This window comes from Pan troglodytes, chromosome 4, assembly GCF_028858775.2.
Source record: "Pan troglodytes isolate AG18354 chromosome 4, NHGRI_mPanTro3-v2.0_pri, whole genome shotgun sequence".
NCBI classification, from domain to species: domain Eukaryota; kingdom Metazoa; phylum Chordata; class Mammalia; order Primates; family Hominidae; genus Pan; species Pan troglodytes.
The window spans coordinates 38453408-38470917 of record NC_072402.2 but is presented as its reverse complement, the minus strand read 5'-3'; the positions used below and the strand labels follow the sequence as shown (position 1 = coordinate 38470917).

Below are 17510 nucleotides of genomic sequence, written 5' to 3'. Positions count from 1 at the left end.
AACCAGATGGTGGATTTAATGGAAAAGACTTCAAAGTAGCCATTATACACATGTTAACAGGACTAAAGGAAAGCATAATTAAAGAAGTAAAGGGCCAGGCATGGTGGCTCACGCCTGTAATCCCAGTACTTTGGGAGGCCAGGAGTTCAAGACAAGCCTGGCCAACATGGCGAAACCCTGTCTCTACTAAAAATACAAAAATTAGCCCGGCCTGGTGGTGGGAGCCTGTAATCCCAGCTACTCAGGAGGCTGAGGCAGGAGAATCACTTGAACTCAGGAGGCGGAGGTTGCAGTAAGCCAAGATCGCACCACTGCACTCCAGTCTGAGTGACAAGAGCAAAACTCCATCTCAAAAAAAAAAAAAAAAAAGAAGTAAAGAAAGGTATGATCATAGTGTCTCCTCAAATAGATAATATCAATAAAGAGATAGAAACTATAAAAAAGAGTCAAACAAAAATTCTGAAATTAAAAAGTATAATAAAAGAAAATTTAAAAATTCACTACAGAGGTTCCATAATAGATTTGAACTGGCAGACAAAAGAACAGTGAACTTGAAGATAAATCAATTGAGATTATGTAAGCCAAAGAAAGATAGAAAAAGGGATGAAGAAAAATGAGCAGAACCTCAGAGAAATGTGGGGCTTGACTAAGCTTGCCCAACATGTGTAATGGGAGTAGCAGAAGTACAGAAGAAAGACAAAGGAAAAGAAAAAATATTAGAAGAAACAATGGCTGAAGCCTCTCAAATTTATTGAAAAACATTAACCTACATACCCAAGAAGTACAATGATTCCAAGTAGGATAAATTCAAAGAGATCTGTAAATAGACACATCACACTAAAAATGCCAAAATCAAAGATCAGGAGAAAACTTTGAAAGTAGCAAAAGAAAAATGACTCATCATTTACAAGTGATTAACAGCAAACTACACAACAAAACTCAATAAGATTAACAGCAAACTACGCAACAAAAGCAACGGAGACCATAAGATAGTAGAATAACATGTTCAAAGTGCTAAAAAAAACCACCCTGTCAAACAAGAATCCTATATACAGCAAAAGCTATCTTTCAAAAAAGAAGTTATAATAATGACTTTTCCAGAAAACAGAAACTGAGAAAATTTGTTACTAGCAGATCTTCCATACAAGAAATACTAAAGTTCTACTTGCTGAAAGCAAGTGATCCCAGATGGTAATTCAAACACATGCACTCGCACACGTTGTAAAGTTAATTATGTAATCAGAAAAGAAGTATAACTGCATATTTTCCCCTTTCTTATCTTTACTGATTTAAAAATTAATTGTATAAAATAAGATGTATGTAATGTGTTGTTGGGCCTATAACATATTGAAATATATGTGCAATATATTTGCCAATGGCAGCAAAAAAAATGTGAGTAGAAGTTAGGCTATACTGGGCTAAGGAAATGACCACAAATTGATGATTGTAACAATGTATTATTAGGTTTGTGACATCAGTAGCTATAATATGTAGAACAATAATGCTACAAAAATAGAAGAAAAGGAATAGAGCTATATAAGAGTAACATTGATAGATAGATTAGATAGATATTACTGAAATTAAACGAGTACAAATCTGAAGTTTATTCTGATAAGTAAACATGTATATGGTGTATTAGTTTGTTCTCACACCGCTAATAAAGACATACCCGAGACTGGGTAATTTATAAGGAAAAGAGGTTTAATTGACTCACAGTTCAGTATGGCTGGAGAGGCCTCAGAAAATTTACAATCATGGCAGAAGGCACCTCTTCACAGGATGGCAGGAGAAAGAATGAGCACTGAGAGAAGGGGAAAGCCCCTTATAAAACCATCAGATCTCATATGAACTCACTCACTATCTCAAGAACAGCATGGGAGAAACTGCCCCCATGATTCAATTATCTCCACCTGGTCCTGCCCTTGACACATAGGAATTATTACAATTCAAGGTGAGATTTGGGTGGGGACACAGAGCCAAACCAAATCATATGGTAAATCCAAGAGCAACCACAAAAAATTACAAGAAAATATAGTGAAAAAAATCATGAAAGAAATGAAAATACTGCCTTAGAAAAATACGCTTAATGCAAAAGAAAGCAGTACAAAAGAAATGGAACAAAAAATATATAAAAAATAAAAAGTAGGCTGGGCACGGTGGTTCAGGCGTGTAATCACAGCACTTTGGGAGGCCAAGGTGGGCAGATCACGAGGTCAGGAGATCAAGACCATCCTGGCTAACCTTGTGAAACCCCATCTCTACTAAAAATACAAAAAAATTAGCCAGGCGTGGTGGTAGGCACCTGTATTCCCAGCTACTTGGGAGGCTGAGGCAGGAGAATGGCCTGAACTTGGGAGGCGAAGCTTGCAGTGAGCCAAGATTGCGCTACTGCACTCCAGCCTGGGTGACAGAGCAAGACTCCGTCTCAAAAATAAATAAATAAAAAATAAAATAAAATAAAAATAAAAAGTAAAATGGCAGATGAAAACTCAACTATAGCAGTAATAATATTAAACATAAATGGATTAAACAATCCAATCAAAAGGATCGTCAGACTGGATAAAAAATATGATCTACAGGAGACACACTTTAGATTCAAATATAGAAATAGATTGAAAGTAAAAAGGTAAAAATTATGTATTATGCAAACAGCAACCACTTAAAAACTGAATAACAGATACTACTAATAACAGACAAAAGAGACCTTAAAACAAAAAATATTATCAGAAATAATGAGGGACGTTTTATAATGATAAAAGGTCAATATCATGAAGATATAATTATAAGCATATATGCTTCTGAAATGGAGCACCAAGGTGCATAAAGCAAAAACTGACAGAAATGAAGGGAGAAACAGATAATTCAACAATTATAACTGGAGGCTTCAATATCCCACTTTTAATAATGGATAGAACAACTAGACAGAAAATCAACAGGAAGACAGAAGACTTGAGAAACTCTATAAACCAACTACACATAACAGACTTCTAGAGAACACTTCACCCAACAATAACAGTATACATTCTTCTCAAGTGGATGTGGAGGATTCTTCAGTAGACCATATGTTAGGCCACAAAATGAATCTCAGTAAATTTAAAAAGATAGAAATAATACAGTGTATGTTCTCTAACCACAATGGGATGAAATTAGAAATCAATAGTGGGAAAAAATGGGAAAACTCACAAATACATGGAAATAAAACATACTCCTAAATAACCCAAGACTTAAAGAAGAAATCAAAAAGGAAATCATGAAATACTTTCAGACGAATGAAAAGAAAGACTTCATACCAAAATTTATGGGATGCAGCTAAAGCAGTGCTTAGAAGGAAATACATAGCTGCAAAAGCCCACATTAAAGAAGAAAGGTCTCAAATCAATAACCTAACCTAACACCTTAGGATACTGGAAAAAGAAAAGCAAACTAAGCCTGAAGCAAAAGAAGAAAATAAGTAATAAAATTAGAGGAAAGATAAATGAAACAATTTTTTTAATTAGAGAAAAAAATCAATGAAATCAAAAGCCAGTTATTTGATAAGATCAACAAAATTGACAAACCTTTAGCTAGATTAATGGAGAGTGAAGGGAGGACTCAACTTACTAGAATCAGACATGAAAGAGGGAACATTATTACCAAACTTACAGAAGTAAAAAGAATTATCAAAGAATATTATGAACAATTATATGCCAATAGATTACATAACTTAGATGAAATGGACAAAATTCCTAAAAGACACAAATTACCAACTCTGGCTCAACAAGAAAGTAGACAATATGCATAGACATATAACAAGTTAACAAGCGCAGAGTACGCATGTGCCAACTTCCTCTTTTTCCGGCTGGAACCATGGAGGGTGTAGAAGAGAAGAAGGAGGTTCCTGCTGTGCCAGAAACCCTTAAGAAAAAGCGAAGGAATTTCGCAGAGCTGAAGATCAAGTGCCTGAGAAAGAAGTTTGCCCAAAAGATGCTTCGAAAGGCAAGGAGGAAGCTTATCTATGAAAAAGCAAAGCACTATCACAAGGAATATAGGCAGATGTACAGAACTGAAATTCGAATGGCGAGGATGGCAAGAAAAGCTGGCAACTTCTATGTACCTGCAGAACCCAAATTGGCGTTTGTCATCAGAATCAGAGGTATCAATGGAGTGAGCCCAAAGGCCCGAAAGGTGTTGCAGCTTCTTCGCCTTCGTCAAATCTTCAATGGAACCTTTGTGAAGCTCAACAAGGCTTCAATTAACATGCTGAGGATTGTAGAGCCATATATTGCATGGGGGTACCCCAATCTGAAGTCAGTAAATGAACTAATCTACAAGTGTGGTTATGGCAAAATCAATAAGAAGTGAATTGCTTTGACAGATAACGCTCTGATTGCTCGATCTCTTGGTAAATACAGCATCATCTGCATGGAGGATTTGATTCATGAGATCTATACTGTTGGAAAACGCTTCAAAGAGGCAAACAACTTCCTGTGGCCCTTCAAATTGTCTTCTCCACGAGGTGGAATGAAGAAAAAGACCAACCATTTTGTAGAAGGTAGAGATGCTGGCAACAGGGAGGACCAGATCAACAGGCTTATTAGAAGAATGAACTAAGGTGTCTACCATGATTATTTTTCTAAGCTGGTTGGTTAATAAACAGTACCTGCTCTCAAATTGAAATTAAAAAAAAAAAACAAAAACAAGTGCAGAGCTTGAATTAGTAATTAAAAAAACTACCCACAGGCCAGGAGCCGTCCCTGTTATCTCAACATTTTAGGAGGGCAAGGCGGGTGGAAAACTTGAGCTCAGGAGTTCAAGACCAGCCTGAGCAACATGGTAAAACTCCATCTCCAAAAAAAAAAAAAAAAAAAAAAAAATTAGCCAGGTACAGTGGCCCATGTCTGTAGTCTCAGCTATTCAGGAGGCTGATGTGAGGATCACTTGAGCCAGGGAGGCAGAGGTTGCAGTGAGCTGAGATTGTACTACCACACTCCAGCCTGGGTGACAGAGTGAAACCCTATCTCAGAAAAAAGAAAAAAAAAGCTACCCACTTATATGTTTCATGTCTGTATCAAAATATTATATAGGTACCCCATAAATATATACTCTTATTATATATCCATAATAATTAAAAATTTTTAAAAACTACCAACAGTGAAACTCCCAGGCCCAGTTGACCTCACCACTGAATTTCATCAACCATTAAAGAAGTAATCCCAATTCCAAAAAATAGCAAATGGGGGACCACTTACTCTCTCCCAACTCATTTTATGAGGCAAGTATTACTCTGATACCAAAACCAGACAAAGACATCACAGGAAATGAAAATTACAGGCCAATATCTTTATAAATATGGATGCAAAAATTCTCAACAAAATATTACCAAACCGAATCCAGCAACATATACAATGACCAAGTGAGATTAATCCCAAAAATGCAAGGTTGACTTGACTTCCCAAAATCAATTAATGTAATACATCATATCATTAGAATAAAAAAACTACATAATCATCTCAATAGATGCAGAATAATCATTTGACAAAATCCAACACCCTTTTATGATAAAGACACTCAACAGACTAGGAATAGAGAAGAATTTCCTCAACTTATTAAAAAACATCTGTGAAAAAACATAGCCAACATCAACCTCACTGGTGAAAGACTGGATGTTTTGTTCCTAAGATCAGGAACAAAATGAAGAGGTCCACGCTGACCATTTCTATTCAACATTGTACTGGAGGTTACAGGCAGGGCAATTAAGGAAGAAAAAGAAATAAAAGACATATAGACTAGAAAGGAAAAAGTAAAATTATCTTTATTTGCAGATGATATAAACTTGTATGTAGGAAATCCTAAGGGATACACCAAAAAACTATTAAAACTCGTAAATGAGTTGAGCAAGGTTGCAATAAACCAAAATCAGTTGTATTTTTATACCCTTGCAAAGAAATATTCAAAATGAAGTTAAGAAAGCAATTTAATTTATAGTAGCATCTTAAAGAATAAAGCGCTAAATTTAAGAAGTAAATAATTTTAAGAAGACAAATAAATTTAATAAGACAAAGACTTGAAACTGAAAAATACAAATACAGCCAACTGAGCTTCGACAAAGCAAACAAAAACATAAAGTGGGGAAAGGACACCCTTTCCAACAAATGGTGCTGGGATAATTGGCAAGCCAAATACTTACAGCCAACTGATCTTCAACAAAGCAAACAAAAACATAAAACGGGGCAAAAGACATCCTACTCAGCAAAGGTGCTGGGATAATTGGCAAGCCACATGTAGGAGAATGAAACTGGATCCTCATCTCTCACCTTATACAAAAATCAACCCAAGATGGATCAAGGACTTAAACTTAAGACCTGAAACTATAAAAATTCTAGATGATAACATTGGAAAAACCCTTCTAGACACTGGCTTAGGCAAGGATTTCATGACCAAGAGCTCAAAAGCAAATGCAATAAAAACAAAGATAAATAGCTGGGACCTAATTAAACTAAAGAGCTTTTGCACAGCAAAAGGAGCAGTCAGCAGAGTAAACAGACAACTCACACAGTGGGAGAAAATCTTCACAATCTATACATCTGACAAAGGACTAATATCCAGAATCTACAACAAACTTAAACAAATCAGTAAGAAAAAAAAAAAGATCCCATCAAAAAGTGGGCTAAGGACCTGAATACACAATTCTCAAAAGAAGATATACAAATGGCCAAGAAACATATTAAAAAATGCTTGACATCACTAATGATTAGAGAAATGCAAATCAAAACTACAATGCAATATCACCTCACTCCTGCAAGAATGGCCATAATCAAAAAATCAAAAAACAGTGTATGTTGGCGTGAATGTGGTGAACAGGGAACACTTCTACACTGCTGGTGGGAATGTAAACTAGTACAGCTGCTATGTAAAACAGTGTGGAGATTTCTTAAACAACTAAAAGTAGAACTACCGTTTGATCCAGCAATCCCACTACTGGATATCTACCCAGAGGAAAAGAAGCCATTATTCTAAGAAGATACTTGCACATTAATGTTTATAGCAGCACAATTCACAATTGCAAAATCGTGGAACCAACCCAAATGCCCATCAATCAATGAGTGGATAAAGAAACTGTGGTATACATATACAATGGAGTACCACGCAGCCATAAAAAGGAATGAATTAACAGCATTCACAGTGACCTGGATGAGATTGGAGACTATTATTCTAAGTGAAGTAACTCAGGATTGGAAAATCAAACATCATATGTTCCCACTGATATGTAGAAGCTAAGCTATGAGAATGCAAAGGCATAAGAATGATACCATGGACTTTGGGGACTTTGGGGGAAGAAAGGGAGGAGAGTGAGGGATAAAATACTACAGATAAGGTTCAGTGTATACTGCTTGGGTGATGAGTGCACCAAAATCTCACAAATCACCACTAAAGAACTTACTCATATAACCAAATACCACCTGTACCCCAATAACTTATGGAAAAAAATACATATAGTTTACTCTTCTTAATTTAAAATATATTGAACTTTGAACAATTCAAGTAAAATAACTCTATCTAAAACTTCATAAGCCATGCAAGTATATACTGCATTTTAAACATTTTTAGAACTGTTTTAACCATGGCCGTTTAGTTAAACAAATAATAAATAACTTTTCATTTGCAAAAAAAAGTTATTAAAATTGATTGTGGTGATGGTTGGATATCTGTGAATATACTAAAAACAAATTTTATACTTTATATGGGTAAATTGTATAGTCTGTTAATTACATCTCAATAAAACCCTTTTATATTTTGTTTTTATTTATTTATTTATTTATTTATTTTGAAACAGTGTCTTACTCTGTCACCCAGGCTGGAGTGCAGTAGTGCAATCACAGCTCACTGTAGCCTCTACCTTCTGGATTCAGTTGATCCTCCCACTTCAGCCTGTCCAGTAATTGAAACTACAGGTGTGTGCCATCACGCCCAGCTAAGTTTTGTATTATTTGCATGGAAAGGGTTTCACCATGTTGCCAGGCTGGTCTTGAATTCCTGGACCCAAGCAATCTGCCTACCTTGGCCTCTCAAAGTGCTGGGATTTACAGGCATGAGCCACCACACCTGGCCTCAAAATAGCTATTTTTTTAAATGTTGAGAAAAATGAGCAAGTTGCAAAATAGTTTATATGATATTTTGAAACATGCATGAAATCAAATTTTTTTTTTTACTATTATCTAAACTTTTTTTTTTTTTTTTTTTTTGAGACAGAGTCTCCCTCTGTTACCAGGCTGGAGAGCAGTGGTAGGATCTTGGCTCACTGCAACCTCCACCTCCCGGGTTCAAGTGATTCTCCTGCCTCAGCCTCCCGAGTAGCTGGGACTACAGGCACGTGCCAGTACGCCTGGCTAATTTTTTGTATTTTTAATAGAGATGGGGTTTCACCATCTTAGCCAGGATGGTCTCGATCTCCTGACCTTGTGATCCGCCCGCCTTGGCCTCCCAAAGTGCTGGGATTACAGGCGTGAGCCACCATGCCTGGCCTATTACCTAAACTTTTTAAATCTAATGTTTTGGTTGAAGTATCACTTACATACAGAAAAGTGCACAAATCTGAATTTTTTTTTTGTTTTTGTATTTTGAGATGAAGTCTAACTCTGTCGCCCAAGCTGGAGTGCAGTAGTGCAAGCTCGGCTCACTACAACCTCCACCTCCCAGGTTCAAGCGATTCTCCTGCCTCAGCCTCCCGAATAGCTGGGACTATAGGCGCCCACCACCACGCCCGGCTAATTTTTGTATTATTAGCAGAGACGGGGTTTCACCATATTGGCCAGGCTGGTCTTGAACTCCTGACCTTGTGATCCACCCGCCTCGACCTCCCAAAGTGCTTGGATTACAGGCGTGAGCCACCATGCCTGGCCCCCTGAATTTTTTATAAGGTTAACCTACTCATGAAACCACCACCCAGATCAAGATATTGAACATTTCTAGTATCCGCAAAGCTTCTCTCTTGCCCCTTCTCAGTGATTGCCCCCACAAAGGTAACCCTATTCTAAATTTTGTTTCCTTAGATTACTTATGCCTGCTCCTGAAGTTTATATAAATGATACAACCTGTATTTTTTTGTGTTATAGTTTCTTCTGTAAGATGGACATTTGATTTATGCTCCAGTTTTTGGCTACTACAAATAATACTTCCCTAAACAAGTCCAGTGCATGTATTTTTGGTGCATATGTATAAACACACATTTCTGCTGGACATATATCTAGGAGTCAAATTGCTAGGTCTTAAGATACGCACACATTCAGCTTTAGTAAACACTTTCAGATAATTTTCAGAAGTTTTGTACGAACATATACTCTCACCAGCAGTACGACAGTTCCCATCTCCACTTACTCATCAACACTTGATATGGTCTATTTTGTTTCATTTTATAATTTTAGCAATTCTTGTGTATATGAAGTGTTATCTTTTGTTTTAATGTGCCTTTCCCTGGTAAGTAATGATGTTGAGCACTGTTATGGACTGAATTGTGTCCTCTCAAAATTCATTTGTTGAAGCACTAATCCCCAGTACCTCAGAATGTGATTGTATTTGGAGACAGGGCCTTTGAAGAAGCAATTAAATTAAAATGAGGATGTTAAGGTGTATCCTAATATATTAATATGACTGGTGTCCTTATAAAAGGACATTAGGACACATGGAGATAAGGACACAAGGAGATTAGGACACATGGAGAAACCAGAGGCATGTGTGCACAGAAGGATGATCATATGAAGAAGCAGCTAGAGCGCCATCTGCAAGTCAAGGAGAAAGGCTTCAGAGGAAACCAGTTCTACCAATAGGATCTTGAACTTTTGGCCTCTAGAACTGTAAGAACATAAATTTTTATTGTTTAAGGCACCCATTATGTGGTACTTGATGACAGAAGCCCTAATGAACTAATATAGTCACCTTATCATATGCTTATTGGCCATTTTAAAATCCTTTTTTATAAACACCTGTTCAAACAATCCATTTAAAACTAGATTATTTGCCTTTCCCTTATTGATGGTTAGTAGTTGCTTATATATTGGGGATATGAATTCTTTGTCATATATATGCATTATACAAATCTTCCACTCAGTGATTTGCCTTTTTACTCTTTTAATGGTGTCTTTTAATTAATAGATATTCTTGGTTTCCATGAAGTCCAATATCTCATTCTTCTCTTTTATAGTTAGTACTTTGAATTCTGTTTAGAAAAATCTTTGCCAAAAAAAATGCTGATAAGGACATTCTCCTGTGTGATTTTTTACAAAATGTATTGCTTCACTTTCCACATTTAGATCTGAAGTCCATATAGAAGTGATTTTTTGGGTGTAACACAAGATAAAGATTCCTTTTTTACTTCAATTTGGATATTTCCTTTTTTGGAAAAAAAATGACCCTTTCCCTTGCACTTCCAAGGCAACTTTGAATTTAATCAATTATCAATCTATTTCTGTGTTTTCTACTTCATCTCACTGACCTATATGGTCAATTCTCATTATTTGCAATAGTTAATGATAAAGTTTCTGCAAACACTGAATTAGCAAATACCAAACGATTGCTCCTATGCGAAATAAAAGATTAGGTTCCTGAAAGCCTCCAGTCACAATATTTGTGTCAACTGATCAATACGTAACCTTGTTTTATGTGTGTTTTTGTTTTTAAAAAAAATCTTTAATATGTATTGTTGATTCGTTAACAATAAGCTCATGGCTAACAGCACTGTATGCCTAAAAGAAGCTTATATGACAGATATATTTTCTCAGTAGAGCACATCACTGCCTTCTTGCACTTAGGAACACCAGCAAGCACTTCAGCACTACTCTTTGTGGCCATTTAAATAGCAAAATCATCAACAAGAAGCACAAAAATATGAAAAATGTGGCACTTGATCACAAAAAGGACATTATTTAGATATAAGAGAAACCGACACCTTATTCAACCTCAGCTGGTAATATGCATGTTAGGCAATTCAAATTTTTAAATGCTATACAAATGTCCTCTAATGACTGTGAAGCAGCAAATATTGATTTGGGGGTTACAAATAAATTTTAGCAGGTATGTGAATTTGCAAATCTAAATCCATGAATAATGAGAATGAATTGTATATCTATATCATGCCCGTTTTATTCTACCATATTTACTATGGTTTTTTAACTTAATATCCAGTAGTATATAAATCCTTTAACTTTGTTCTTTTTCAAAACTGTCAGAGTTATTCATTTTAGAATCAGCTTATCAAGTTTTAAGAAAGCTTCCAGGGGTTTGAGATTGCATTACATTAAAAAACAAAAAGAAAAAACCGGCTTGGATTCTGATTGGGATTGCAATGGATCCAGAGATCAGTTTGGAGGAAACTATGTTGTCTTCCAAATCTACATATGGTATGCCTTCCCATTTATTTATGTCTTTCTCTCAGAAATATTTTGGAGTTTTCTCTGTAGATATCTCTTACATCATTTCTTAGGATATATTCCTAAGTGTTTTCCATGGTATTGCAAAAATTATCATTTTAAAATTCTTCACTACATATAAACATGATTGATTTTTGTATTTTGATCTTGCCAAATTCACTTACTAATTTTAACATTGTATCTGTACTTCTAAAATTTTATACATACATAATCATGTCATTCATGAACAATGACATTTTTATTTATTCCTTTCCAATCCTTATAATATTTATTTTTCTTGCCATATAGTGCTAGCTAAGACTTCAGTACAATTCTGAATAGAAATGGTGAGAGCTGGCACCCTTTTTTCCCTATATCAGGAAGGAAAACTTTCAATAATTCAATATTATGTTTGATGTTTACATAATATTTTTGTAGATATTCTATATGAGTTTTGGGTTATAGCCTTTTATTCCTAGTTTTCTAAGAGCTTTCATAAAAATGTGTTGATTTTCTATCAATGCTTTTTTTCTTTGTTTATTGAGATAATCATATGGACGAGGTTTTTTGTCTTTTATTCTATGAATTTTATTAATGTGAATTTTATTGACTTGTTAAATGTTAAACTAACCTTGCATTCCTGGAATAAACCCAACTTGATTGTGGTATATTATCAGTTTTATAGATAGCTGGATTAGATTTGCTAATATTTTAATTCTGGATTTTTACAACTATGTGTCTCTGTTTTGATTGCCTTACCAATGTCTGCAGTGGATTAGCAGGCATCTCCTTTCACGATAGGTTCACATGACTGAGCATATAACACCCAACAGGATGTAGAGGAAACACATCGGAGTTATTAAGACATACAACGCCCAGAAGGAGGGATACAGCTTGCCCCAAGGGACCACACAGATGGCACATGGGGTGAGAGAAACAGGACAAAACAAAGCAGCCTTACAAGCCTCGAAGGATAGGGCTTCCCACAGATACCTTTAATTGGGTACTTTGAGTAAAAGGTAGTGGGAAACTAGGTCAGAGCTGACAAAGAGGAAGAGCAGAGGGGAACTGAGAGTGAGCTCTGTTAGATAAAATAGCTGGCAGCAAAGGAGTCTTGCTCAGGACAGCAAGGGGAAGAGCAGCTAGCAGGACTGGTGGCCTGTGTGATAAGGGAGGAGTCCTCCCTTGGAACAGGTCTATATTTCTCCCTTTCCCCTTGACAGATGTCATGGCAACAACTTATGCTAAGTAAAATATTTTCTCACTACAGTGTTAATGAGAGAGATTGGCTTGTATTTTTCCTTTCTTGTATTGTGTTTGTCAGGTTTTGTTAGAAAGGTTATGCTGGTCTCATAGAATGAGTTGGAAAGTGCTCCCTCTTTTTTTGTTTTCTGGAAAAGTTTATGTAAGACTTGGATTACCTAATGTTTGGAAATATTACTTTCAATATTAATGGAAATAAATGTTTGGAAGAATTCACCAGAGAAGTCATCTGAAACTTTATTTTTCTTTCTGAGTGGTTCTTCTAATTAGACTCAATTTCTTTAATAGAAAATAAAATTGAATTTTTTTATTCCTCCTTGATTCCATTTTCTTAAGTTTTTTCAAGCAATTTTCACTTTTGTTGAAATTTTCAAATGTTTAGGTATACATTTGTATTTAAGGTATAAATATATATAACATCCTCCTTATTGCCTTTTCAATAATTAGGATCTATAGCAATGTCTCATTTTGTTACTGATATTGGTCATTTGTGCCTTCTCTGCTTTTTTTCCTCATCAGTATTAGCAGGAGTTAATCAAACTTATTTGCCTTTTCAAAGAACAACTTTTGGCTGTATTTATTTTCTCTATTGTACCTATGTTTTCTGTTCTCTTGCTTTCTGTTCTTATTTTTATTACTTCTCTTCTTCCATTTCAGGTTTAATTCACAGATCCTTTACTAATTTCATGAGATAGATACTTAATTTGATGGTAGCCAGCCTTTCTTTTTTCCAATATATGTGTTTAGAGCTGTAAGCATCCCATTAAGCCTGGCTTTCGCTGTATCTCGTAAGTTTTAGTCTGCTGTATTTTCATTATTGCATAGCTCAATGTTTTCTAATTTCCAATTTGATTTCTTCTTTTACCCTTAAGTTATACAGAAAATGTTATCCAATTTCCAAATGTTTGAGGGTTTACTAGTTTTCTGTTATTGAATTCTACTTTAATTCTGCAACGGTCAGAAAACAGACTTTGTAAGATTTCAGTCATTTGATATTTGCTGAAACTTGCTTTATGTTCCACCATATGATCAATTTTAGTAAATGTTCCATATGCACTGAAAAGAATGTACATTCTAGGTTGTTAAATACTGATTGTAATTATATCAATTGAATTAAAATTGTTCAAATCTTTTATATTTCTACTTATTTTCCCTGCCTCCTCTATTGGTGACTGTGAAGTATACTAATCTACAATTATGATTATGAAATTATCTATTTATATTTTTATATGTTTTATTTGATATGTATTGAGGCCATGTTATTAAGAATATGCAAATTTAGAACTATGTGGGATTGGCCTTTCATTATGAAATGAACTTCTTTGTCTTAGTAAAGTCTACTTTATCTGGTATTACTGTCAGCAGGTTTCTTGTGTATTACATTTACTTGAAATATCTTTCCTTATCCTTTTATTTTCAGTCTTTCATGTCCCTGTACTTAAGGTATGGCACTATAAGCAGCATATAGTTAGATTTTTTTAAATTGAGTCTGATAGTTTATCTTTCAATTATTTATTCAACTTATATTTAGTGTAACTATGATAATATCTGGGTCTAAATCTCCCATATTAATTTATATTTCCTACTTGTGTTATTTGTTCTTTGTTCCTTATTTTTCTTTCTTGCCTTGTTTCAGATAGTCAAGAATTTATTATTATTCAAATTTCTCTATCTGTGGACTTATTATTTGTGTCGGCAGATCTCCAGACCACCCTCAGGTTTGATGATTCCTTAGAAGAACTCAGAATTTGGAAAAGCTGTTATACTCACCATTACAGTTTATGACTGCAAAAGTATACAAATTAAAATCAGCAAAAGAAAAGGGCAACAGAGGTGTCCAGGAGAAACCAGGATCAATCTTTCAGTTTGGAAAAGAGGAAACCAGGATTCCTCTTTCAGTGTAGTTGGAATAACACCACTTAATTCTCCCAGCAATGATGTTTTCAATGCATGCAAAGTACTGCTAACATGAGAAAAAACAGAGAAGCTCACCTGAGCCTTGGTGTCCAGTGTTTTTATTGGAGAGTCAGTCACATAGGTATGGAGAACCCTTGTGATTGAACTTAGCTAATCAGTTTCCAGTCCCTCCACCTCAGAGGTCAAACTAATGTGGTATGGCCAGGGCCACAGGTGAACAAAAACAGGTGTTCACCATAAATCACATTGCTAGCAATAAACTAACTGTCATGACCCATATTCCCAGGTAAGAGACCTAAAGGAATTGAAAGAACAAATCACGTGAATATCAGAAAGAAGAGAGTCCCAGGCAGAGGAAACACCAGGAGCAAAAGCCCTGAGGTGGGGACATGCTCAGAGAGTTGAAAACCAGCCAGGAGAACAGTGGGTAGAGTGCAGTGAGGCAGAGAGTATTAGAAATAAGGTTCCAGAGGTAGGCAGGTGCCAGATTACACAATACAAAGTAATGACTTTGTATTTTACTCTAAGGATGATCAGAGCCTTTGGAGAGTTTTCAGCAGAGGAATGTTGTATCCGAATTGCCATGAGTGACAGAGGCAGAGACAGAGAGAGAGAGAGGGAAAGAGAGTGAGATTTATTTGGTTACAGAAATTATAGACTATAAGCAGCAAGAGTGGAAAAGAGGAAACCAAGTAATAAACTATGGCAGCATTACAAAAGACAGATGATGGTAGCTTTGATTGTGTCCAGCAACAGGAGAATGATTAAATGAATTACAGTAAATCCATATAATGGAATATGATACAGTCATTATAAATAATATAAAATAATACATAAGAACACAAGAAAATGTTTATAATATAGTAAATGTAAACAAAGCAGTTATAAAAATAAACTATTATCTGAGTCACAAAGTTCATTCATCCATGTATAATATGGTGCTAGTTTATAAAAATATTATAGGCATAGAATATTAAAGCTGGAAGAGACTTAGAACGCACCTAACCCACCAGGAACAGAAGGATTACGTGACTTAAGTGATGGAGCAAGGCCTAGAATACAGATCTGATTTTCAGTCTAATGCTCATTCTATTTCACCCATGGTCTCTCTTTTATGTTAGATTTCATAAGTGCTTATACTCCTGCTAATTGACATTCAAACAGACAATTAGAGCTAACAGAATGTCTATTTTATTCATAAGTTATATTAAATCTTCTTAAATCTAGATTTTTAAAATTAATCTATAGTAGACTGAAGCCCTGTCCAAATAAGAAAGGGGGGAGGACTACCTCAAAATAAGAGATAGATACGTAGATAGATAGATGATAGATACATAGATAGATATAATTTTCAGGAGTCTTCACATAAATCAAGTCATTGAAAATAAATGATGAGTTCATGTCCTTTGTAGGGACATGGATGAAGCTGGAAACCATCATTCTCAGCAAACTATCGCAAGGACAAAAAACCAAACACCGCATGTTCTCACTCATAGGTGGGAGTTGAACAATGAGAACACATGGGCACAGGAAGGGGAACATCACACACCGGGGCCTGTTGTGGGGTGGGGGGAGGGGGGAGGGATAGCATTAGGAGATATACCTCATGTAAATGACGAGTTAATGGGTGCAGCACACCAACATGGCACATGTATACAAATGTAACAAACCTGCACATTGTGCACATGTACCCTAGAACTTAGAGTATAATAAAAAATGTATATATAAAAAATAAAAAAGAAATAAAAAAAGAAAATAAATAATTAAATACATCTTGGCATACATTATAAAAATGTCTGTGATCCATGATTTTTTAAATTTCTAACAATGGTATACAGAATTTATCAAGGAAATAACATGCTTGGGCAGCAAAATACTGTTTCTATGACACCAGTAACCATTTCTTCTTTGAATCTGCAGGTTTCCCTGGCTATGATTTTAGATCAACAGGCTAGAAGTCTCCTTCTAGAAACCAAACAGCCCAACCTTCTCCTTTCTATGGTAACGTAACAGAGCCCTTCACTGTCTGAGCTACAGGGAAAAAAAAGCTGTTTTTAATTAACCATTAATTATTTGAATGCAGCCTGCATTATGCGGAAAAATGTGTTACTTTCATCTTAATTTAAAAGACAACATCTGAGGTTCCAACTGACAAGAAGATACACTTTATAAATGCATTTATATCACTATTCTCCTTCAGAGCATTAGAAAATAGATTCATGGGCTTGGATAAAGAAGACGTCTGTGGTTCTGCAGGGTCTGAAATAGTAAGAAAGGTTTATCCCCAAAGCTTTTTACAGAGGAAAGAAAACATTTTTTAATTTGAGAGGCTTCCGATTACTGTAAGTAGCTATCTGAATATTGAAAAGTAAAATTCAGATGAGATCTTACTGACTGCTGACAAAATCTATTTGAAATTTAAGGTCTTCGTGCTTCATTTGCTATAAAGTCTTTAAAGGTATTTGAATTTGAGTACTAAATTAGATCAAATAGAAAATAGAAAAGATTTGTCACAGGTATAGAGTGCGTGACCAATAAAATCAAGTTCAACTATAAGTAAGAATGTTTATAAATATGGGGGAGAGTTGTCTCAATATTTTTATAATTTTATGTGCATTATTTTTCACATCTTAAAGCTGCCCAAGTATAGAAAAATACAGGACTTCAATAACAGTTACCAGCATGATTTGCTTTTATTACCTTTCTGTTCAAGACCCTTGTTTCCCCTTGTAGCATGTCAAATTGCCCCCAAAACCATATTATACAGCAGAGAAATGTTGTTCACACTTCACTGGCTATTGATTTACTTTATTTATTGGCACAAAATCAGCTTGAGATAAACATTTTGTCCCCCATTTCCACTATTGTAAGTGGTATACTTCATTGCAAGATAGGTAAGCCCAAATGTGCAGGGTCACAATTCGACATGGCTTTCTAATCAATGTGTGA

At 35.3% G+C, this 17510-nt stretch overlaps 2 protein-coding genes across 6 annotated transcripts in view; one reads left to right on the top strand and one right to left on the bottom strand.

Annotated features, from left to right (window-relative positions):
• Positions 1-17510, bottom strand: part of WDR41 (WD repeat domain 41) — a 177747-nt gene that overhangs the window by 135258 nt on the left and 24979 nt on the right. The window lies entirely within an intron of this gene.
• On the top strand, positions 3827-4650 carry LOC738219 (large ribosomal subunit protein uL30-like). The gene has a single exon (XM_054684291.2). The coding sequence runs from the start codon at positions 3847-3849 to the stop codon at positions 4339-4341; it is 495 nt and encodes a 164-aa protein (XP_054540266.2). The 5' UTR covers positions 3827-3846; the 3' UTR covers positions 4342-4650.

Excerpts from the sequence above, each read along its gene's own strand:
- LOC738219 (XM_054684291.2), top strand. The coding sequence starts at position 3,847 with ATGGAGGGTGTAGAAGAGAAGAAGGAGGTTCCTGCTGTGCCAGAAACC.